Source organism: Haliaeetus albicilla, chromosome 22 (genome assembly GCF_947461875.1).
Source record: "Haliaeetus albicilla chromosome 22, bHalAlb1.1, whole genome shotgun sequence".
In the NCBI taxonomy this organism is placed as follows: domain Eukaryota; kingdom Metazoa; phylum Chordata; class Aves; order Accipitriformes; family Accipitridae; genus Haliaeetus; species Haliaeetus albicilla.
Window position 1 is genome coordinate 20,510,650 of NC_091504.1, and position 25,298 is coordinate 20,535,947.

At 42.0% G+C, this 25,298-nt stretch overlaps 1 protein-coding gene across 2 annotated transcripts in view; it reads right to left on the reverse strand.

The window, feature by feature from the left end:
- The window catches only part of MAD1L1 (mitotic arrest deficient 1 like 1), a 376,699-nt gene that overhangs the window by 140,550 nt on the left and 210,851 nt on the right, over positions 1-25,298 (reverse strand). For both annotated transcript variants that reach the window (XM_069810261.1, XM_069810260.1), the window contains exon 15: positions 19,968-20,058. In XM_069810261.1, coding sequence (XP_069666362.1) covers positions 19,968-20,058 — 91 coding nt within the window. The remainder of the gene's footprint in view (positions 1-19,967; positions 20,059-25,298) is intronic.

The window sequence follows — 25,298 nt, forward strand, 5'->3', positions numbered from 1 at the left end:
AAGACAGCTTTTCCATACTTTGCTAACTACAGATTTTCAGAGGGCATCTTTAAGCACACAATCATGCTGACTTTCAGGGGTCAGATCACATTTGCTACAGAGGAATGCATTTTTCCTTCGTTTTATAGCAATTACTTGGTCATATTTCAGTTACTGTTTTGTTTTTAATGCAGTTTTAATACCTTAAAATCACTGCTACTTCAGCTGCAATCTTTAGCGGTACACAGGTTTTCTGAGGGAGCTAAAGGCATTTATTCCAAGTTGCTTTCACACGCAGAACCCCCAAATAGTCTTTGATGCATCCAGGATGTACTGACAGAAACCAGGGAGCTTCTGCCTGAAACTGATACTGAATAGTAGACGAGCACCTCAGAATTCATCTGCCTGAACCAGCAAAAAGTAGCCTCAAGAATAATGATAAACATCTTACTTGCATAAACTTATACATTTTTATCCTCCAGCAGGTCAACAGAGGAAAAAAGATCAAGAGAGGTGATAAGGGAAAAGCACATTTGATGTTAGTGATTTCAGGAAAAAATATTATTTTCTGTAATCACTGTGAAAGGAGCACAAATCTCTGCCATCGTCTTGCTTAACAGAGCTCAACAATGCTTACATTTCAGTTGAGAGGAAATATCCGTTTCCATTATTTCAGCCCACTCAATCACTCCTTCTCTACTTTCTTCTCCAACTTAAACCCTTGAATCGGATGAATTCACTTACTGAAGTTTGCAAATTACTAATCACCCATTGGCAGTATTGATCTGCACATTTTGCATTTACTGCAGTAGGAACGAGACAGCACTGCCTGGTGAATAGACTCTGAAGACCGAAAAATGAGATTAACCAGCTAGCCTCATACAGATCAAGTTATCTGCTGCCTTGTTCACTTTTCATGAAGCTTCCAGAACGCAGCAAACTGAATCCCCTTAACTCACAAGGCAGGACTGATACATAACTCCATTAGAAGAAAAGAGCAGAAAAAGCAAGTAACACAATTTCATGGAAAACAGGTCTTGTCAAATAGACTTGAAGAGATTTCAAGTCTAGTTAATTAAGATAACTGTGTTGACACAACAGAATAGGAATTCTGTAAGATATTTGCCTTGCTGTCAAAACCGCCTTTTCTTTTAAAACTAGCATGATGCAAAATCAGACTACGGCAGTTTTTAAATGGCCCAAAAGCCAATGAACTAATAGTGACATTTCCCAGTTACTTCCAATAAGAATTGCTTCTTTGGCCAATTGTATGCAGCATGTATTCTCTAAGATACATAAGAAAATAATAAATCCTTACTAAAATCTGCAGATAACACAAAGGCAGAACTGTAGCAAACGACAAAGCCCACAAAGATAGCTTAAAAATCTGATTGCGTTGGGCACAATCACTCCACATGAATTCAAATACATCATGAGACATCCCGAAATGCAGAATATAGTCTCAGGTTACAGGTACTTTCTGGAAGACAATGTCTGCAAGGAGGGCTTTTGGCCATGGTTAATAACTAACGGTTACCTCCAATTTAATGCTGTGGGGATCAAAAAAAAAAAAAAAAGGAACAGCAAGAATCTTTACGTACCTATGAGTAGGACTAGAGAAACAATATTGTGTCTGAATGCAGCACTGATGAGACCACTACAGTGATAATGCATCCAGGTGACGTGTGCATGCGTAAGAGGGTTGTTGAAAATTAAGGAAAGTTGTAAGAAGATTTCCATGAATGATTCATGGTCTGAAAAACACATCTTACAATGAGAACTGAATGGAAATCAAACTATTTCATTTACTATGGAGAAGGCTGAAGCAATTTGATCAGGGTCTTCGGTGGAAATCTGACACTAGATGGTTCTTTAATCTAGCAAACAAAAGCATAGTGAGAACCCAATAGTTCACAGTGAAGTCAGGGAACTGGAAATAATATATATTTTTAATAGGGATGGCTAACCAGGGAAACCAATACATTGTCTATTGCTTAGTATCTTTAAATTAATATTTGATATCTTATTAAAAAGAGGCTGTGGAGCAACCACAAGTCACTGGGTAGCGATTTCTCTTAAAACTGTATTTTTTGTGTTATATAGCAGATCAGACTAAATGGGTATTCTTTTGGGCCATAAACCTCTTAATTCAACTCATTCCACTTCCTCCAATTCAAAAAAAGTGTTATCCAATACTTTCATCCATTCTCTCTCATATCGTTAATTCCCCCTCTTACTTGCTAAGCCTCCAGACAATTCCGTAACTTCAGCATTGATTCCTCTTAGACATAACAAGAACCTAGATGTTATCACTGACAGTTTAATCTTTTTCAAGGAGAGTTTTAATTTGTAGAGAAATTATATTAGAATCAATGCCTCTAAATATAAAAATACTTTCAAATCTGTGTTCATTTTAATATTTCAGAGTGGCAGAGCTGCTCAAATCCTCAGGTGATGGAAAAGCAGAATGACACTTAAGATACAGCCACTGAGATTATGCTTTTTTTCCCTAAAGGAAATGTCTTTTTCACAGTCGTAACAACATCTGGAACACGTGTATGCTGATCCATACAGATGTAATCCAGCTCATTGGAAAACTACAAGGGTTATTTGGTGATTAGAGTGAAAAAAAAATCAGCGAATGGAAATAGGTTTGTCACCTGCCATCTTTCTTGGTCACTAGGCTTTAAATCAGGGAGTCTCCATCCTGATTTAAAGGGAGTAAAGTTAATTTAAGAACTACTTTTCCAGGAGATGGTTAAGAGAGAAACAAAGATGGATTGAAACGTGAAAGCTCAAGAAATGAAGTCACAAAACATGAACGCATCTCCACATACATCCCTCTTGACCACATGTGTACACATTCTTTGTAAAATAACCATTCTGCAAACAAGTTCATCTTCATTAAAGCCAGAGCTTTAACAAACTATTTCTCATGTTCCCATCTAACGTCCTGCTGCCAATCACTCATCCATCTTCCACAACTGCCCTCCGAAGGCAGCATCTGCCACCTAGTTCTGAGCACCTTTGGAGACAACGAGGCACCTGAAGGACTGCGGAGTGGAAGTGCAGCAGGGAAGCAAACAGCTTGAACAAGCACAATTTACCCTTGTAATCCCAGATTATTTCTGTCCTAGCACGCATGTGTCATGGTAACAACATCATCATTGTGGTTCTTCATGTCCATCAAGCAGAGGTTCAGATGGATAAATAATTATGGTTCTGCCCTCAGGAGACACCTGGAACATCATGAGCTGGCACACTGAGAAAGCCAGCTTCAGCAGTCAGATACAAACTGGTCTTTTGCAATAGATAAACCCACCAATCTCAAGCTTGGTTTCCCTCAGCTACCTCCTTGCCAGTGCTAGTAATTCTAGTCCACATTAAAAAAGCCCTACAGAAGACCATGGCTGCCTCTCTATACTAAAAAGAAAAAATCCCAAACATCCCCAATTCCTCAATACATGCCTGCTTTCTCTGGATCAGTAATGAGCTTGTCCATGTTGAACTTGAGAATACTATTCAATTTTATGAATTCTGCCTGGATCCTTACCAATCACAATCTCTAATTTGTTTTCTGAATGCTATCTCAACTGTAAGAACCGATCAGTGCCTTCACTTCAGCTCTGCAGCCTGTATATTAAGTTAAACGACACACAAATGTGTTTGCCTCTCTCAAAAGCTGTTAAATGAGATAGTCTCCTATTTGAAACAAAGCACTACCAGGCAAAGAACCAGTGAAATCAGGAGTAGTGCTTTGCCAGGTAAGATGGTCAGCAAATATTGGGTTACCAGGTCGGGCAGTCCATGCAACCTCCCTGGGAGGAGCACATGGCCCCAAGGGCTCGACTTCTGCAAAGATCAATCAGCTTTGCCCAAGGAGGGCCAACGCTGCTCAGGTCCAGGCAAACTTAACTGTACCAGAACCTGACAATGTACTAAATCTGATGGATTTGGACAGGTGCGATAGATGGTCAAAGGAAATTTGTAACTACAAAACCATTTTCTTTCAAAATTGAATTATTTCCCTCCCACTGTGCTCTCCAAACCACGCTGCGTCAACAGTCAAGTCCCTGAGCATCCGCTTCGCAGCACAAGAGACCAAGTTTCAGGGCAATTATCCATAAATTCCACAAAAGCCACTTACTCCCACTCTGCCACACCCACACCAGAGCTGGGATTTGTATCATCTCCTTCCTTATTACCAGCCAGTCCCATGCACAGTTGGTAAAACTGGCCACATCCCCAAACCTTTCAGTGATACCAGCCCCCCAGCTCTGCTGTAGCACCATCCTCCTCTCGCTGCTGCTGAGCTTTCTCTCCTGCCTCTACGCCTCATGAACATTTATATGGGAGGTTTTACTTTTCCAGAAATAACCTTACTTGACCAAATACTTACAAATAAGTGAAAAAGAGAGCCTGAGCCCTGGGTTTTTTTGCTTATGACAACCTTCTTGGTGATCTGTGCCTCTGTCAGGGATGGGTTTTGCAAGGGTGCTACCGCAGAGTAGCGAGTATCACAGCAACCAGCAAACCTTTGTTTTCAGGAGACTACCAACTTGTTCCTGTGTCCCTGACACAGGGTTGAAAGTAGGAAACTACTTTTATTGTGCGTAGGTCGCTGTGCTGCACTGCCAGCCTCTGCCTGGGCAGCTGCTGCTAGTCCAGATCACTCTCAACTCTGAAATAGTCATGTGAAAATAGAGTGCAGCAGGCACCCTCAAAGAACAAGGTACTTGGAGGCAGAAGGTGTATTAAAATCCAGGTTTTTATATATTACTCCCTACAAGTAAGCTCTCAAGTACTCAGTCTCTAAGCTCTTGGGAAAGAACAGTAGCTGAAAAAACACAGAGACACTGAAGAGCAACAGGGAAGTGGAGTAATGAGAGATTCGGCTGCTAGTGCTAAAACTGTAAAGCCAAATTTTACTTATTTTCAAACAAGAAAAATATTTTCCGATTCTCTCTCAGGAAATGGGAACGTGCAGACTGACAGTGGACCCAAGGCTGCTTAAAATCTGATCTACAGTCTGGCTGCCGTGGCATGCTGCAAGGGATTTGCAACGTTCAGCCTTAGCTGGTCTCTCTCAAACATGCACAACCCTTTTGAGTAGCTGTGACAGGCATCCCAAACATCGCAGCACAAAGGGAGCTAGCGTGGGGAGAGAAGCTGGAGTAAGAGGATGGAGGTAGCTCCTGTGCAAAGCGCAAGCGAAGAGAGCTGAGAAGGCCCCTCGATGGGACCACGCTGTTGCAAGACATGAGCAGATCCCTCCTGGGATGAGCAAGAACACCAGCATGAGGTAAGGGAAGATATTCCAGACTCAATTTAAACGCCTCTATCCATTGCAGTCAAATCTACCAGAACCACCTGAAATCTCCATTTATCACCTCCCTATTTTAAAACTAATCAATACCACTGCAGGACAGCAACTTTCTGTGCAAGTAGAAAACAAGATGGCCTAGAGCTCTTGGAAATTCTCCCTGTTCCCTACCAGCTTGATACCAACTCTGCTACTGCGTCTGCATCACACACAGCCGGTGCCGTAACGTGACCTTAAACAATGCAGCAGTGGCGACTACTTTGCTTCCAGCAGCTCAACAAGCCTGGAGCCATGAGTAGAGAAAGAGCCCCCTCTGCTTGCTTCTCAACAGCTGTGAAAAGTGTGTGTACAGAAACTGAGTGTTTAATGAAAGTACTCCTTTACTGAAGGAGTATGTGGGACGTAGGAGCTGTTAGCTACGTTATAAACCCATGTGCGTGCGCGTGTTAGGAGAGGAGTTCTGAAGGGGAGAACAGCTACTTGAGAAATAGAAAAAGGTGCAGTCTGCAGACACACACAGCACTCCAGCTGTAATTGGCTTCAAGTAATTCATAGTGGCCAGGTGGCTAAAAGCTAGAGAGAACGAGGGATTGAAAGCACACCGCACTCCATGAGCACAGGCAGCTAAGTGCTATCCAACTGTCCAAACAGAGTTTTTAAGTGTTTGGCAAGAAAAGCTGGGAAGGAAGTTAACTAACCAAGGAGAGTCACAAAGAGAGGGACGGAGGGTGGCACAAGTCCAACAGTGGAAGGAGAAGATGAGAAACAACTTCTGTGCTGCCTTGACCCCACCGATTTTTTCCGGATGTGTAATTCCTATGGCAGATGACGCAGCGGTCCAAGTGTCAGAGCCCATCTGAATCTTGTCACTACAACAGCCTATACTGATGCTACTTCCAGAGGAGATACACCCACTGGGAATTAAATATACCGGCACAGAAAGGTTTTTAAATAATTCTGCCCTTTCCTTCATTCAGTACTCTTGCTAGTAACATACACGTTAAAAATAGCTGAGGAACCACACATGCTTCTAAGACAAACCACAAGCCTTTGCATTAAGTTTTACCGACCTCATATGTAAATCAGCCTGTAAAGACTGGTAGCCCATTATATACTATTCAATTACTACAGCAGGCATCCATCCTGTGCCTTTCACAGTGATCTGTAGCCTGTAACAGGTTCATAAACAGCTCAGAAAGACGACTGCTGTAGATTTCACTTAACTCCTTATCTATCTGCTTTAAACAGATTAAATGACTGTGTCATTAAAATGCTTGAAGTAAGCCTTTGATCATAAACTTCTCATCATTTTACAGTTATTGAATCTGATCGCTAATGAATCTTATCCTGCCATATTTCTCTGTCTACTGTTACCAGCCTTGTCCCCCATTAGTCCTGGCTCCTCAGTCCTAATGCGACTGCTTTGTATGCCAGACCACTGCCTCCTTACAGACCTCGATCGTATCTGCTGATTGCCCAACCCAGAGGAACGGATGAAGTGCAGGAATTTCATCTGAGGTGGGGTCAGAAGGAGAGAGAAAATAATCCACAAAACACAAACCACACGAAACACTCTTTACATATTCACTGCACAGCTGCATGACTGCAATTCCTTTCTGATGGCCCTTGCTTACAGAGACCCGAGAGCCCCTGCACGCTGCACACCGGGGCAGAGAAGGGGAATTTGGGCAGTGCACCCTCCCACTCTTTAAGGAAAAAATGTTTTTTATTTACATAGTAAAGGGGTGAGAGGAAGACAAGCACTGTTGAGGTCAGGGGACTTTCTGCCACAAAGCATCATCAGATTTTATCAGCTGTAATGAAGGCTGTGCCTGATCTCTGCAGCGTGCTGAGTGTTTTCCGCACGTCAGTTCAGAGGCAGGGGGAAAAGCCAAGCTTGTGCTACCGCGAGTGCCCCAACACAGATAGCAGACAACAGCCACCAGCCAACGTCTAAGCACGGCAAGGGGAAAGCCACTGCAGATCCTGGAACAACCAGTGAAAATGGAGGGAGACAAAATGTCAAATGACCTGGTCCATGAGCAAGAGGGGTTGCTAGCAGTCAAGGAGAACAAATGTTCACCGGTCTGCAACAACTGGTAGAGACGGCGGACCACGTGGGGCTCACTGAGGTTATTCTGCATTCAAAGTTTTGCTCCAGACTCTATCAGGCTACAAAAACAGTGATTAAACATGGTGCTTAAACTAGCTTCTTGCACCAGTTTAGTCTTGGCAAATCAAAGGGACTTACTAGGGGCCCACACATGAAGGCTGGCAGGGGGAATCTCCAAGTGTTAGGGTAAAGAGAACAAACAGGCAGAGGCTGTTGATGCATTAGACATTTATAAAAGTGTTTTTAGAAGACAATGTCAATATTGGATCTCCCGAATCCTTCTATTTTCTCCTTGAGAAGAAGACAATCATTTTCTGAAACAATTCAGAGAGATGTTTTTTTAGGGAAGTCCATTTTCTTCAGGCACAACAGGAAGAGTACACTTTAGGAGTTCACATCTGGCTATCATTCAAAACAATGTAGAAGGACTCCATGGTGAAAGTGGCTTTTACCCTTCAGTAATCAGCAGACACAAAAGGGAAAACAAGAAGGTCCTTCTAGTAGCCATAGGAGAGGAAAAGTACCGTGCAACGTTACATGAGAACCAAATGCCTATTTCACAGTTGTGAACTCTATTAAAGTCACACGAAAGTGTTAAGCCGAATGCTGAAAACCCACACGTTTGGTGTGGAAGAGGCCTATTATGTCAACTTGCACAGTCCTTGCCAACGCAGCACACTGACTAATGTTAATCATTCTGTGTTCTAATTATCTTACCATTATAGCAATTTCCATGATGATCATCCTTTTTTTTTATCTTTTGCTGTTGTTCAGTGGTTTTCAATGATGCAGGCTGTACGGCTTGGACCACCTCTTTGCCACCCGAGTGCTTCCAAAGAATATACCAAAGGATGTGTTATTATCTCTCTCCGTCATTCCCTTGGCTTACCAGGACATACTTCGTACTTTTAAACAAAAGGATGGGAAAGAAGAGGATGCTGCTTTGCTTCTGTCCCCTCACATGCTATGCACTGAACCAGAGAGGCTGTGGAAACCTCCCAGATGACCCAGTGGTAACCTCTCCTAGCACTTGGTCCGGCGACACGGAGAGTAGCAGTGCTGACTACGGTGCGACAGCAGGAAACAGCATCCTCGCTACTGCCCAGCTGGAGTGAGACTGCCTCAGTAATTGCAGTAAAGCAAGAAGGGATTTAATTTATTTTCTGCTTTACTCCAGAGAGAGAAAGCAGCCAGATTTACCCAGTGGCCTCATTCCTACCCCCAGAGCATGAATTACTTGCAGATTTCACAGCGAGTAGATAGAAGTAAAGACACAGACAAGTCCCTTGAACCAAGGAAGTGATCAGTCCTTTCTGCCTCATCACCCTCATGTACATACAGTGACGTTTTAATTAGCTTCCCCTATGTCTGACAGACATCCTGGGTCACACAGAGAAACCACCTTTCACTTCCTATCCTCACAAAATTTGGGAGCTTTCAACAACCAAACAAACAACAAAAAAAGCAACCCAGGCCCCTCTTCCTTTCTACCCAAGCAATTCAATTACTTGCCAGACGGCACTAAAAATCCATTAGAGAAGAATATATTCTGCATTTGCTGTGGAAATCTCCTGGTGATCTTATCTGTCTCTCAGTTCAAGCTCAAAGCTCAATTGTTTTTTTCTGTTGGTACAAGGAGACTTCAAGCAGCACCGAAACATTTCTAGATGAGGAGAGTCATCTCTTCATTTAGAATTTACCAGAATAAGAGATTTATGGATAACCTGAAACAATAAGAGGAATGGCTATGGGGCAACCTACCAGATTCTGAAGGGCTTTGAGTTAACTGCTCCAAGCAGTGAATTCAACATTGTCTTGATCTGACTGCCTAAAGAAATAAATACTTCAGAAGCAGCCTTGCCCCGTAACAAGTTTTCAAGCTATCGTTGAGTAAATCGGTAGAAGGGCATCATCTCCAACTTTCACACATATCTAAAGGACTCAGACTATCTTTCTGACCCCCTGGAAGCACGCAACATTGGTACAGAGCATTAAGTTGAACAGAATAGCCAAAGAGCTGAGACAGGGGGATGAAAGGGTAGGCTCAAGAGGAATATGCTGGTGAATTGACCAATGGGTCAGTTTTGCAGTATGTCCAGTATTTTCTTCTCTAGGATGCTTGAGAGAATGGACCACACAAAAATCTCCAGGTGCAGATCTGTCTTCTAAGTGGTTAGTGTGAACAGCAGCATCATACTCAGAAGATATCAGAGACCCTGGGAAAGCAGAAAGGCCAAAAGACGTTATACATTCAACCCCCAAATTACTTGGGCCTCAAAGTTAGTGTCTACATGCCACCACAGCATAGCCACTAGGCAGCACCAGGGAAACCATTTCATATGTTATACAATCACTATTCCTTCCCACTATCCACCTGAAGAGGACCCTAATGAATGTCTACGATATTGCCACCTCTTTCATTTCAACTTCTTTGAACCTTAAGGGAACAGTCTGACAACTGCCACGGCTACAGCATATCCAGGGAAGAACTCCCAACCCACACCCTCCGTCTGTTCTCCATCCCGAGCAGTTATTTCCCTCTCCATTCGGTCACCTTTACCATCCCCTCTGACCACACTCTAGTCAGATTCCGTTGAAACAATCAGGGTGACATTCCCTATTTTACACCCGTATACATCAAGTCACATCTACACATAAATACAACAGCATGCATTTTAATAATTGTCTGCAAACATATATACCTAAAAAAAATTAAATTCCCTGGTGTTGTATTTAAATGTTCAGGCTGCTGCACCATGACAATATTAATCATAAGAGCTCACACATATCTAATGACACTTTTCCTCTCACACTGAACAGATCAACCTATGAGCGAGCTCTGACTCCTAGGGAAATAACCTTAAGGTCAGCAACTCTAGCTGTGATGGATCTACAGGGAAAGCACTTCCACAGCTGAGCTCCCTCGCAGAGACTGCCCTGCCAACAGCTTTTCACATCCCCCTACTCATAAAAATGAGAAAATGTCTGTAATTACTACTGATTGCAACTGTGGTAGTACTGCACAGAGAGAAAGGATGTATCCACTGGAAAACAACCAAAAATACACGAGAGGATCTCTGTGGAGCTCGTCCTTGCTGCACAGCCTTCATGTTACTGTTTTTTCAAGTTTTTCATCTTACTAGAGCCAGAAACACAATGAACCCCCTTTTCAAAAGCAGCGTCTTTGTTCTGAAAGGTCACAATCTCAGCTGAGCATCTTATGTTGTGTCCAACATGCACAATAGTTTTCAGGGACTTTTTATTTCATTTTAAATGTCCTGCCAAAAATGCAAAGAACGGGCACAGTTTCTGTATTATTCAAGATACACGGGGTTTAAATGTTGAGCAGGGGAAGCAGCAACGTTCCTGGTGGAGCTGAACCCCATGCTTGGGTAAACACGGATGTGTTGGGTCACCTGGGAACCCCCCATCTGTATTTAACACAACTGGGCTTTACAGACACCACCACTCCTTTGTACAGACAGAACCGCCTCATGTGACACCACTGATTTTTAAAAAAAGATACAAAGAAGATGCTCTTTCCATGGTGTTTCACTTATGCTGCCATCCTGACTGTCTATCCTCATTTAAAGAGAATAGCCCTTCTACCCAAATTAAGCATCATTTTCCATTCTACTGTTACCTGTCTTTCAAATCTACGTAAAAAAGCTGTCAAAAACAATTACTTTTTTTCCACTTGTCTGGATCTACGTCTCTCTAGAGTCTTATCAAACAATAGCAAATGAAAATTGAGGGAAATTTGGAAACAGACTGGCAAGAGACAGTATCGTGATCTGACTGCGTTCGGGGTGTGCTGGCAAAGATGCTCTGGCGTCGGGGTGTTACTTCTCCCCACTTTCACCCCTGGGTCTCCCCAGGTACATCACGAGCCCCGATCCCTAGCAAGCCTAGAACGCAGATCGAATTGCACAATGCCAAGCATTTGAGTGACAGAGGCATGTCAAGTTTCCCTTCTACTATTTGATAAAATTCTTTGGGGGAAACCCATTTTCTTTATGTAGATCTCTGCCTCCAGGCATCAAATAGGTGGTAGGTCGGTCTGATCAAAGGGAAGTGTTCTGGGATATGTAAGATAACACATCAACATCTCACACGCTTGAATCCCCCTCACAGAGGTCACATAATGAAAATGTATTTCTCTGATGCACACTGCCATCTCCCTCAGTGGCTCAACTCAGAGCATCTCCCCATTTTCTCATATTTTAACATCATTACAACTACTGCCCACTCTTCACTGTGACATGAAACCAGCAGATTTTCCTCTTCTCTTCATCACACACACACAAAAAAATTGGCTAAACTCTGACTTCATTTTTTTTCCATAATCTGGGCAACACATCCTGGTCTTCTGTCTCTCAGAGACGGTGTCAAGTTTTCTGGATACCAAGTAGCAGAGGAAAAATCCTGCACCATAACCAAAGTCTCCTTATCAGAAGAATAAAACTGTTGAAGAATATTACTGAAAACTTTGACTTTACAGAGAGCAGTGGCAAAAAGCCAGACCACAACAGAAGTGGCAAAGACAAGGACAGCATGAAACTGTGACCTATTACTTTGTTTTAATCAAAAATTTGAAAATAATTAGTCACCAAACAAAGGCTGAAATGACAAGGAGTAATGAAAAGCTAAATGCCTAACGTGGAGAGAGCTGTAACTTATGGATGTGGTATTCATAGGAATCTGAGAAAAAGCACAAAGCTTCAGTAAACAAACCTTGCCAGGCATTATTTTCCCTGCATGGGTCTAAACGACATTTTTGTTTTGTTTCTGTCACATGGCAGCAGAATTCAAAGCAGCAGAAGAATAACAGAAAATGAAGAAAGAACAATTGATAACTAATTCGTGCCATCAAATGACTACAGAGAAAAAACCAGAAAACTATAAAGGGACAGTCATTCTTATCATTTCCTGAAACTTTGCTTTTTCTTTGCTGTGTGATAAGTAAGATTAGAGGAGCTTAAAAGTGAAGTCTCTCTAAAATGGTTGTGTCTGTCTCCTCAGCCTTGGCTTTCACCTGCAGCAGGATTCTGGGGAGTCAGTGAAATGCTCTTCTTGCATAGGAGCCTTCTGTAGTTGCTTACTACTACTTTGTTGGCTAGCATTATAAGTTGTTGGGTGGGGCATTTTATAAACACAACTGTGTGTCAGAATGTGTAGTGGTAGCTGAAATTACTAATTTTCTTACATCCTTGGTCTTTTTACCCTACAAGAACACTAACAGAGTGGTGTCTCTGTCACCATATTTCCTTTTCATGAAAGCAGGACACACACAGATAATACCCCCAGATATAGCGGTTTAGTGACCTCCTGCCATGCAACCAAGTTTTGCATAACTTTTAAAACCTCACCATTCATTCTGCAATACCGGTTCAGAAAATAAAGGCTCGTTTCAAGACAGCTTTCTTGTACTGCAGCAGGACTTGAACAATTTCTTGGTGTTTGCCGCCTGCAGAATACATGCACTGCAGGAGCAACCTTCTCCTCAGTGTAGCAGCAGCCTCATCTGCATTTTGTGCTCATCACTGTTTTTTCTACTCTAGGATGGATGCCATCTCTTAAAGTTTCTGCTTCATGTGTACTGGTACAGCGACCTTTTCTAGCGGGACATTTCCCCTGCCCCAGCTCTCTTTCTGCTTGCTCTGAGCTCCCCGCGTTGCTGCTCAGGTATTGACGTGTAGCACACTGACCTTTCCCTGTTTCAGAGCTGTTCAGGAAACCCAGCACTCACCCTTCCTCCCCTTCTGCTCATCTAATGAGCTGTGTGATGCCATACAACTGCTGATATTTTTAGGGATAGTGGCAGAAGTACATTAATGAATTTATTATAGATTTTTGTGTTAAATGTATTATGCAAATGTTAATCAGTTTCCGCAGAACTTAGAGAAAGGTGCTGCATGAAATAAACAATACGGCGTTAGCGCTGGCAGTAAAATTTATAGAGCTTCAGGTGTTTAATATTCAATGTGCAAATTCTGTTAAAAAAATTTTTTTTAAAGGGCACGTTGGTAAAATTTCCCTGCACAAATGTGAATCTATGCACTTCTGGTCCCTGATGTTAACAAACATTAGCAAGTCTGTAATGCGTGTGTCCTTGTTCTATTCCACATCCACTTTGCACATCACATTTATTGGGGCCACTGAGGCCATGAAGCAGCTCCTCCTTGAACCACCTAATGACAAATCTACAACTTGATGACATGTTTATGCTTCTTCTCTCTGCTCCCACAGAACGTTTCTAATTCCTGTTAATTCTAATAACTGCAATGTATTCAGAATTAACATGTACAAATATTTGCATAGCCCAGCTAATTCAGCATTACGTAGCCCTCAAGGCTTCAAGCATAGCAGGTTCTACACTCCTTCCATTTTACACCGGTTCTAGGACTTTCTTCAGTACTTAATCCACACGGCACAAGATACATGACGTTTTCTCCCAAATAACACATGTAAGCCTTTTAGCACGATTTATAGGCACATTATAGGGGAAGTTCTTTTCCCTCGCATTCATTTGGGTAGCACCTCAGCTGCATGTTCTCAGCTATACTATCTCATAATTAAATCCCTCTGAAGCACACACAAATTTGTTCCTACATCTTGCTAAAAGCTATACCTGACTGAAGAGATGCCAAGTGGTTTGCCCAAACCACTTTTTTTTTTTTTAAAAAAAAAAGGGCTGAACTTGACCACCTGAGGTTTTCAATGATGACCAGCTGTGCCACAGAGGACACAGTATGCACAGATGAAGGAAAAAGGACAGGAAGGAAGTTTGTGAAAGGCAAAGCAGGGAGATAATCCAGAAAGAAGACTCGTGAGCATTTGAGAGGTCAATTAGGGAACCTTGAAAGGTTGACAATGTCCCTTTAAGTTTTATAACAGTGTAAATGATTCACATTCATCATTCTTTACTGGTCACATAATGAACAGTTAGACTGTTACATGACCTCAGCTTTGCCTTGGGCTCTCAGCTCCAAGCTAGTTACTGCCTGGCTGCCAAAGTCCTAATGATAAAATGAGTCATTAATGCTTACAGAGCAGAAACCTTCCCTGTCCACCACACAGGGGAACCTGCGCTTGGGGTACAGCTCCCAGACGTTTTGTTAGTCCCTCAAAACACAGCGCCGGGGTAACAGAGAGACTAGCCCAACCACAAAGGTTGCAGAGGGAAGGGAAAACAGAAACATGAGAGCACTCTGGATGCCCCAGCACCTTCACCGTCCATAGACATTTGCCTCCTAGAGAGCTTGATACAGCAGACAGCAGCCACCCGCTCTCCCTGCAGAGCCTCCCCTGCACAGAGCCTCCTGCTTCGGTGGGACCAACCACCACAAGTCCATGCTAGCTTAGGACAATTAAAATGGCCTAAAGTAGACAAATAGGACAAACCTTCAGACACCCGCTCTATCTGTATCTAACTTTACCGATTACGTCAATTACTCTTACTAAAAAAATGATAATATTTCTGCTTGCAGAACTTGCTTATTTCTTATCTTCAAATCATTACAGCTACAACACAACTACCACCGAAGTGGACAAGTGGTTTATGCTTTAATTTGTACAAAAATAATCAATTTAAAGCCTGGAAGAAACTAAGATTTAACCAGATTAATATCTTAAAATGTAAAATGGACGATAACAATAGCAAAGTTAGATATTTAGAAAGGAACTTGCACGTGCATTAATGAATGCCTCAAAACACATGAATAAAGTCATGCCAGCACAAAAAAATACCCCCAAATACTTTGTAGAGTATGCTTTTCTCAGGCACTTCCCTCATGGACACTGTAACAGGGAATTTAGTCCTTTCTATTCTGACAGCAAAATTTAGCATAAATACCAGCTTCTGGCTGGGGAGAGTTTTCTGATGACTGTCCCCGTACTATGTAGCTAGTCAACTCTTTCTGAGGTCTTTGAGATAATGGGCAAAAATCAATTATTTCAATATGTATGCATAATATTGCATTTTTATGAGTGTTGCTGTCATATTACTGACCGGCAGAAGGGCTAAACACAACTAGTTACTACCGCGACCGGGGGCATTGCACTCAAAGTTGATCAGTTCAGAGTTTGTGCCAAACCATGAACCTTTCACCCAGCCAAACCGCCCTGGTAGTGTTTCACCTAGTCCCCGAGATCCTCTCCCAGCTTTCTGTAACCCTGTTCAGGTTTCCTTGACTGCCAGCATCCACAGGTTATTCCTTTTAGTCAGAAACAAGCAAGAAAATAAAGACTCCTTCCATTTAGCCTCATAAATACACATGGACACGCTCAAAGGGCTTAGGCTGCTACCTTGGCTATGGGACTAGAGGCAATTTTCAAGCCCAAATACATCTCACTGTAAAAAAACATCTCCCTGCCTTTTATCCATACAGATCCACTTATCTGAACTCTAACTGGAGTTTCATTTTCCTCACCAACCAGCTGTGAACTAATTACAAGGACTTCTAACTAGTCCTGCTCCCTCTCCAAGCAAATGGATCCAATTAAGTCAAACTGCAGCTGATTTTAATCAATCTTCCTTGAAGCAGCCAAACTTGAAGAATCTCTTCTCCTTCAGCTCGAAGAGTAGAGGAGAGCAGGAAAAGCAGGAGAGTAGTATTTGCATAAGGAACACTTCACATCCGCTTGGTTGCCTGTAAACACAAGGCTCCTAGCAGTAAGAAATGCTAATTGAACACTCCTCACAAGTCTTTCCTCCCACTTTATCCGAAAAGCACTGATTTGATCAGTCTCTTTTGTTCCTGGCATGGAGTTGCACTTTTCCACCACCAGCTCGGGAAGATGGTCCAGATCATTTCAGATAACTAAACAAACCAAACCTTTCAACTGAAATCTCAGCAAGTCTGCCCACCATACATTTGCCTTCCTGGAAGTCTTTTTTGCCTCATCGAAAGAAAGAAGGGTAAGGGAGAGGAGATAAAACTGTCTGGTTAAACCCACTCTTTTCATATATTATTTGAATCCCTCTCCTGAGCCACAGTTCAAATGTTTTTCTTAAGATAATGTCCTGGGCAATGGGGAGGCACTCTCAGCACAGTGTCATTTCTCTACAGTTCCAACATTTCTTGTGTTTTTGTAATCTGAGGTTTTTATTAGCAGTAAAGACCTGACCAGTGAGTAATATCCATGCTAAAGTCTTTATACCAGTGAAGGAAAATCAATGCAGCCTGCAGCTTGGTGTCAAGAGCCAAGGGGTTTTGGAAAAAGGGGTGTGTGGAGGTGGAAAGCACCTTCAGCCATAATTCAAGCTGTCCCCACACAAGCACAGAATACAAAGAGATGTCAGATGTTACATACACTGCTGCGGATAGCTATCAGTATCTCAGTTTCTTTATTTGCTAATACTGAGCTCAGGGAGCGTGAATCACACAACTAACACAAAAGTACATTTCCACTTGCTCGCTTGCCCTCTGGCCGGTCCATCAGGGTCCTGTAGTTCACAAAGTGGGCTATTGTTATCAGCAGCCACAGCAGAAATGAGCAAAATTCATGTGCCAATACTCAGATACAAAAGGATGCGAGAGGAGGCAAACATTTTTGAAACTTTACTCCTTTCCACACATCAATCCAGTCAAACATTGACGGTTTTAATTACCAAATATTAGCCGTATCTCCCTAGATTACATTCACTGCACGAGCTTTGTGAACTCAACAGACTTCAGTCCAGTGTAAAGCAGTCAAAGCCTTAATTCTACATCCTGCCTCTTCCTCTTCCAAATTCACAACTTTAATACACCCCTTCTATGTATCTTTCATTTGGTAGATACAATTCCAGAACGTCAGAGATTTTATTTTAAAAAAGAAGAAACTGCAGATTAAGATTTGTCAGAAATTGCCCTCATCCTACCTTGTTCAATGTCACCCCCTACTTTCTCTTACACTTTTGTTTCATTTGATGCCATGCTTTTCCCATGTTTGTAATTTCAATCATCTTTCTCCTCAGTAAAATTTTCTTGTGATTTCTGTATATGAAGTTTGTCTTGCCTTTTCTCCCTTTGTGATAAAGAGATGTTATTTTAACCCATCATTTCCCAGTGATTTCTTTCAGAGATGGGAATAAATAACATGTCAAACTAGCAACATTTCAGTGACCTTATCTGAGTGTACAATAATATTTTCAGTGTATTTTCTCAGTACTGATAGAAAAGGTGAATTTCTAAGCTTATCCTTAACTTAGTGGGTTCCCACTGTAAGGAACCTTCTTCCAATGTGTTTATAAAAAAAGTCATTCTAAGCTTGGCCAGTCAAGATATTTGATTCTCAAGGTGAATAAAAATGGGAAGGCTGATGTTTTCCCCTCTGAGGAGTTCTCAAATCTTGACCACTCAGGTAGGCACACACTGATCAATACTGACATTTCAGTATTCAGCTTATATATTCCTCTATTTATGCTGTCCTCTATACTCCTCCTCTTTCAGAGAAGGTGCTTTTGGCATCCAGTCTTCTAAGACACAAATAAAGTGAGAAGCTAAGGAAGGTGGGAGCTACCTCCTGTTAAATAAAGAATTAATGCCATGTCCTCAGCCTTGGCAAAGCAGATGCAAGAGCACAATTACCTTAATTCAGCTCACTAACTAGCCTTTTGGGGGACTGGCAAATTTCCCTTTCCTAGACCCGCTAAGCCAGGTGACCACCTTCTCGTTTTCCACACCTACATGTTATCTCATCCCTCCCATACAATTTTTACTCTGCTCTATCTGCAGGTCATTCCTGTTCTCCCCCACTCCTTCCACAAAGCCCTGACCTGCACAATATTGCATTCAAACAGCGAGCACCATTAATGAGACAGGTCATGGGGATCCTGTGACGAGCTTTGGAAGCCTTTTTTGTGAACAGTACAACTGTTATTGTATAGTAGCTTTACCACAGTATGAAGGTCCCATCTTGTTCCTATCACCACATTACTTTTCTGTACTGTGAAAGCTCAGCTATCCAAATGGCAGCTGCTGATGATCTCATCTACTGAGGTCGAGAAGACAGACAATTAGCAAAACTACACTGACGACTTCAGACCTTTCCTCTTTGAACGTGCAATTTAAAAAACTTGGTGTTTTGGCATCTCAAGAGCAGTATGAGCAAACAAAGCAGAGCATCTTGAGATATCACAAAGAAAATAGGGAATTCCTCTGGTCAGGCCTTCTTGGAAAGCCAACACCCATTGTAAGGCAATGTTGGCACATTAAATGTGACCTGAGTGAGTTGTAATCTGCTCTGAAACCAAAGCTGCTGTTGTGCTTGTTGGAGACCTAAGCATCCAAACAGCAGCCCAAAGCTTTCATCTCCTTCTGATGACTGAAAACCAATTAAAGGAGAGCCGGGTGACAGGTTTCACACTAAACATGGCTCAGCAGAGATGCTCAGCAGCTCTTAGCTCCCTGCTTTATCAAAGCTGTCACTTCCCCTGTCTCTAGGAATTGGTAATAAAAAAAAAAAAAGATTTGATTCGCCTCTAATAGGTGTCAAGATAAAATCAATGGTCTGTCTGAAATCTGGGTAATTTCAAACCTGCAGGTTTTCTACCATGAAGCAATTTACACAAAAATGGAAAAAAAAGAAGAGAGAAGGAAAGAAAAATTAAGAGAATGAAATGCTACAATGCCAAATTCTTCCACATATCAGAGAGAACAGAAGGGAGAGATAACACTGTTCATAGCAGGATGGGCTTTGATTAAACAAACAGGCTCAGGTTCTTGTTTGCTCCAGCACCTTTCAAACAGGGAACACTATAAAAGCTTGAAGCAACTCCCATGCCCCTCCTCTGCACAGGCAAGCTGTTCCCAGAAGGAAAGCAAGCTGAATAGACAGTCCCCTCAACTGCTGCAGGTGCCCTTGCCCTCCTTCAAGGAGGGTGAGACTTCACAGATCTATCCAGAGTGAGAAGCTGAAGACCTTCTGCCATATAGGACAGCACTACCTCAGGAAAAGGTAAAACACCCACAGCAGCACAGCAGAAGAAACACACCCTTTTGTCCTTCTGACTCCACTCCTTCTGTGTTCCATCTCTGTGGCCTGGACATGCTGCCGTGTCGTCCTCTCAATAGCACTGATGCTTCCTGGCTTAGAAAACTACTACCTAATGAGGCCACAAACTGGTGGTCTCCATCGCTGATAGCAGCAGTGGAGTCTTCAGTACGAATGGAGCTTAAATTTTCATATCAGCTCCGTGCTGTTAAGCCTTGTCTGCATGTCCACTTTGGCACAAATGAATTTGGAGACGGACAACTGATGGTAGTGGAGTTATTTCAAATGGAACAGTTTTTAAGGCTCCAAGAAGAAAAAGAAGAGGTTCTAGGCAAAGGCACTGAAAAAGACAACTGCATTTGTGTGATTGCACCTGACATCAAAACACTCCAATAACACAGTCAGAGATACAGGTGTGTTGGTGCAGTTTGCACAGGCTTCTGAGAAATGCCTTGCCCAGATTGAGGGAAGTGAAGTTGCATGCCGTGAGCATTCTGGCACATCTGTTAGAAGAGCTATGGCGAATGGACCACATCAGGCTCTCCAGCTGCTCTGGACCTCCACATTTCCTACCTGCAGAGTTAGCTTCTCCAGTTTCATTTCCAGAGATCTGTTCTCCTCTTCCAGCTTGCTGCGTTCAGCTTCCAGCTCCTCAATTTTCAGCCTGGAGAAGAAGGGGAAGTTAATAGACACTGTGTCCCTGCACAGTCCCACCACAAATAATCAAGTAAAACATGAAATCACAAGCAGTATCAGATTATTCCTGTATTTGGTACCACAAAGCCGCACTACTGAAGCAGTTAAAACATGACTAAAAGATACAAGTTTGTATGATGAAAATATAATTTGTAAAAGTATATTAAAAATAGACAACTTCAATATAAAGCAAATCCAACTTAGATACTTCTTGAACCACAGACTGAGTCTAGACGATCATGTTTAATGACCACCAACAGCTAAAATCTCCATGAGTGCATCAAATCTCTTTTTGATCTGATTTATACTTTTGGCCTTCACAATACTCCTTGGCAGTAAGTTCCACAACTTAATTATGCGCTGTATGAAAAATTAGTTCATTTTGGTTTATACTTCACATGTGATTATTTCACTGAGGGCCTGTTAGTTCTGCTATGAAAAGTTGTGAATAAGTGTACCATACTCCCCTCTCCATACCACTTTACAGGCCTCCTCTATTATTTCCTGAAGAATCTCAATTTAGTCTTTCCTCACATCAAGGATTTTCCATATTTCTGCTCATCTTTATTGCCTTTCCTTGTTCTTCTTCAAGTTTTATACAGACTTTTTGCTATGAGAAAAGCTAGAACTACAAACAGTACTCAGATGTATTCAGTGGTATAATGAGGCTTTCTGGTTTGTTCTCAACTTCTTTTCCAATAATTCCTAGTATTCTATTTGTCTTTTTAACTGAGGAGCACTTACCTGACATTTTTAGAAAACTGTTCACAATAATGTAAGATCTCTTTCTTGAGTGATAACAGCTCATTTAGAGCCCACTATTGTGGGAGTAAAAGTAAAGGCATTTTTTCTTATGTACACGGGTTTTGCAGTTATTGACGTACAACTTCATTTCCCATCTTGAGCAGCCTAAGATTCTTCTGAAACTCTGAACAGTCTGATAAGCTGAATAATTTCATATTACCTCAAATTCTGTCACCTCACTACTCAAAAACACCTCTTTGCATTGGACAACAAGTTCCCAATAAAAACCACTCTAGGACCTAGTGGAAAACCCTTGGTATTGAGAAAACATTTATTCTTTGATTTTCCATCTTTTAAATTTGTATTACATATGGAAATTAATGGAACAAAAATGCATCAAGGTTTACAAAGTAGAAAGACGTTATATTATCTCTGGCTCCAGAAATCCTGGAGACAAGGCACTAGAAGCTAGGAGAGCCTTCTGGCAAAGTACCCCAGTAGCTTTGCCCTATTTGCATGGTCATCCACCACCAGCCATCCCAGCAGACAGTACACAGGGACCAGCCAGCCCTCTGTGATTTTTATATTCTTATTAATCCAAGAAAGAACCTTCTTTCTTATTCCATCAGAGTGAAGTTTCTTTGTGACCTTTGGCTCAAAGCTTTTTGAAAGGTCAAATGTATTATATCAACCATATTAGCCTTAGCCAAATGATTGTTGAATCCTTCAGAGAACTCTATCAAACTTGTTAGGCAGGGGATATTATTACAAAACATTCGATAGAACATTTTTGCTTGCATTTAAGTACAGAGTACAAACCCCTTAATGCTGCTTCAAGAAACTCACCTTTCACATTAACTTCCTGGGATTAACTGTGCAACTACTGCATATTAACATCGATCTTTCAATTCAATTTTCTCAGGATCCTTTTCCAGAATATTTTTTTAAAATTAATTATCTTGCTTGATAATACTAACTATTAAATGATCTATATTAAGCTGAAAATCCTTGTGCCGTGACAATAAAGAAAGCACCCGCCTGCCAATATCCCAAAATTACGCAACAGAAATTTCAGGTACAACGAAGTCATCTCTCCTATTCACTGGGCAAAAGTTACAAACTTTTCCTTAGAAGTCAGTTGATCTACAACATGTTCAGCACAGAAATGTCTCCTTTAAAAATATGCAGCTTCAATTGCTTAAATTATTTGTAAGCCCGACCCCTGCTGGTAATTTTCAGATATTTTAAAGTATAATCTTTTTTCACTCTTGGAAGCTTCTAAAATGCCGAGGAACGGCTTTTAGCATTGTCTAGGCCATTAAAAAAGATCATCAATAATTTCCAGAAGAGACACAAAGCCAGTGGGGATGGAGGATGCTGAAGAAGCAGGAGACTGAAAAGGTCGGAAAAAATGGAAATTCAAAATGGAATTAGTGCTTTTAATAGCATGTTTCTAAATAGATTGCAGAGCAGGCCACAAGAAGAGCAATGCTTTTCTCTGAGGAGCAACAGTGCAGCAGCTACTGAAAGGTCAGAGCCAGACACAGGACTCTCATCAGTACTTTCTCCATACTTGACATGTTGAATTTTAATTTAGAACAAATTTCTCCCCATCCAGCCTCCCAAATAGACTGTGATGTTGCCATTATCTGCCTGCAGAACTTCTCTCCATGTGGAAGTTTAAGCTCAGGCCTCTTAGTTGCCCTTTAAAAATCATTCGTAGCAGCCACCAGAAAACACTTCACAAAGATCAGAGACACAAGCAAGCTGTAACAAGGGTAGGTTTAAGTCACTATATTTTTGTGCTCTTTCACCTGCAATTTTAAGATTTAATAATTCGTTCGTGCCCTTCGTGACTCACTGAAGAAACAGCGACGATTCAAAGCCCAGGGTGCTCACAGTCAGGCGGCAGACATACCCGGACCGCTGTTCTGCGACCGGCAGCACGCACGAGAGCTCCTGCGAGCGTGGCTGAAGTTCACGGCCTCTCCCCCGTGAGCTCACCCTTGGGCTCATCCCTCAGCTCCCTGCTCCTTCGCGGTACCCCGGCTATCGGGGTATCCTCCTTTCCCGACACAGCGTGGGGTTTCCCACCGTGCGCGGGGAGCTGCCCTCCAACGCTGCCTCGGCTCTGCTCTCCTTCAGAGACAAAACTTGCTGCTTTCTCCGCGCTGAGGACCGGGAACATTGCTGTAACCTCTGCACCAGAGAGGTTTTTAGGACTGACTAACGCTTTCGCTACTTATCCCTCTTCTAACCTATTTTTAACACTGTTAAGTGTCCTGGATCTCCAGTGGGAAAGCATTAAGAACCATTAGCAAACAGTTTGTGCTTTGCTTTCCAGCCCTGGGGAACTCTTCCCAATGGCAAAGAGAGAGAAGCAAGGGAAATCCTATCTATATATAAACACAGCAAAGCATTTGCAGCTGGTGGTTAAGATATGGCAGTCAAATATTGAAAAATATTTACTTGTTTGGCACTCAAATTTTTTCATTTACGTAAACTCAGGTACAGGGCCAACTGTGTACCGCTTTGGGATGCGCCAGCATCCAGTCTGCGTGCACCTTGTGCTCTCTCTGTCCAGGGACATCTGCACAAGATATGTGATGCTATTTTATCACCAATTTGCATGCCTCAACTTATTACTTTCAGGTAGGGAGAACAATCCAAGATAAATTCATGTGAGAACCACAAAAAGCAGAGTACAGAAACATCTGGGTACAGCACAACCATCTATCAACTTAATGTTTGGCCTGGAATGAATGCTGGCGCCCGTTTTAAAAGCAGCCTTGCAGCACGAGGGAGGAAGAAACATCAGTTACTTTCTGAAATACTGACACCATTCTCAAGTTTCGTGATACAGGGAAAAATCATTTGGATTAATTTCTGGAAAATTTACCAACTTCTCTATACAGAGGTTTGAAAACATGAAAATATTTAAACTCTGGCAAAGATCTCTTCGCATTTCTGGAAGACTTTTCCCACTCACATGCAGACAGCTTAACCCAGAGTTGAAGGCTCCACAGGCACACGGTAAATTCAAACCACCTCCGCAGCCTTTCACAAGATCAAACTTAGTGCAAGAATACAGATTCACTGCCATTTGCTCTGACTTGTGGATTTTCCCACTTTTAAAACCTGAGCTTTATATTGCCTCCATTGCATGTTTCACTGTTCCAAATTAGAAGGGGGAATAAGGAAAAAATAATCACAAAAACCCTAGAGCCTCAGGTCTCCTGAAATGACACTTGTGAGAATCAGGAGACATCCCACCATATGCATTCGGTCTATCTAAAAAATGCTTAGATGGTGAGCAACAGCTGCTAGAGAGAAAGGCCAGGCTGCTCCTCTTTTAGAAAGGAAGACGGGGGGAATCTGTTTGATTTTCAACAGCATCTAGGCACTTCCAAAAGTCTCTCTTGGTCGAGAGCTTTGCACTGGAGTTAACCAGTGACAACTCCCCACCATCACCCCTTTACCTTTCTTTTATTTGTTTTTAGTGTTCCTGGATGTGTTATGTGATTGCCTGTAGAGCAGCACGGATATCGCCAACGAGGACATGTCTCGCAGAGGCCCCATCTGCGAAGAGGACATGGCCATGTGGAAAAGCTATTGCTGAACAGGAAACTATTGAATGGAGCAGAAAATGTATGTGTTGGGAAGATGCTATTAAGGGATCCAGATGGCATTGAGATGGTGTTAGGAGCAGAGCAGACAGAATTCCAGCAAGTGTGACTAATAGGCATTGGCAAGGACATGAATTTCTTTTGAATTACTGTAACTCTACCCAGTCACTAAATCCACAGAAAACATTTAGGATTTACTGGGGTTGCAGTTTGACAGCAGAAGGAAAAAGTTCAGATTTGTTCCAGCTGAAAAGGTCCTTCAGCCATTGCCACTTAAGTCTTTAGTGAAGTTCTTTTTAAATATATTACTTTTATTTATAGGTTCTGAAATATTAGTTTCTGCAGTTACCACCTTCCCTCTAAAAGGTGCTAATGCCTAAATGCTCTCTGCTTTGCTACACCCCACAGTGCATGAACTCAACAGTTTGACCGCTTTTTCTTCTCATAAGATCTGCAGAATATAAACAAAAATGATTTCAGAGGAAGCAGCAAGAAGTGTGAGAAATGACAGCATTAGCACTGCCTTTTATTGTCTCTTCAGAAACGATGATGCTGGGAGAGAGTTTCACATTTGAAGTTACAAAAGGTCTGACGAAAGAGCACTTTGTTCTCAAGAGAAGGAGGAAAAACTGATAAAGTCTTTCTAGTTTCTCACTGAAAATTTACTTTCCATGCTCAAGAAAAATGAAGCAAAAGATACATTTTTAAAAGCTCTCATTCATTCACAAGAGGTGAATACAGATTCAAGGGATTAATATGGATTTTTTTTCTCCTTTATGTCTCTCCTGCTTTTGTTTTCAGAAGTTAGCTTCTAACCATGGGGTGTATATGGAAATGC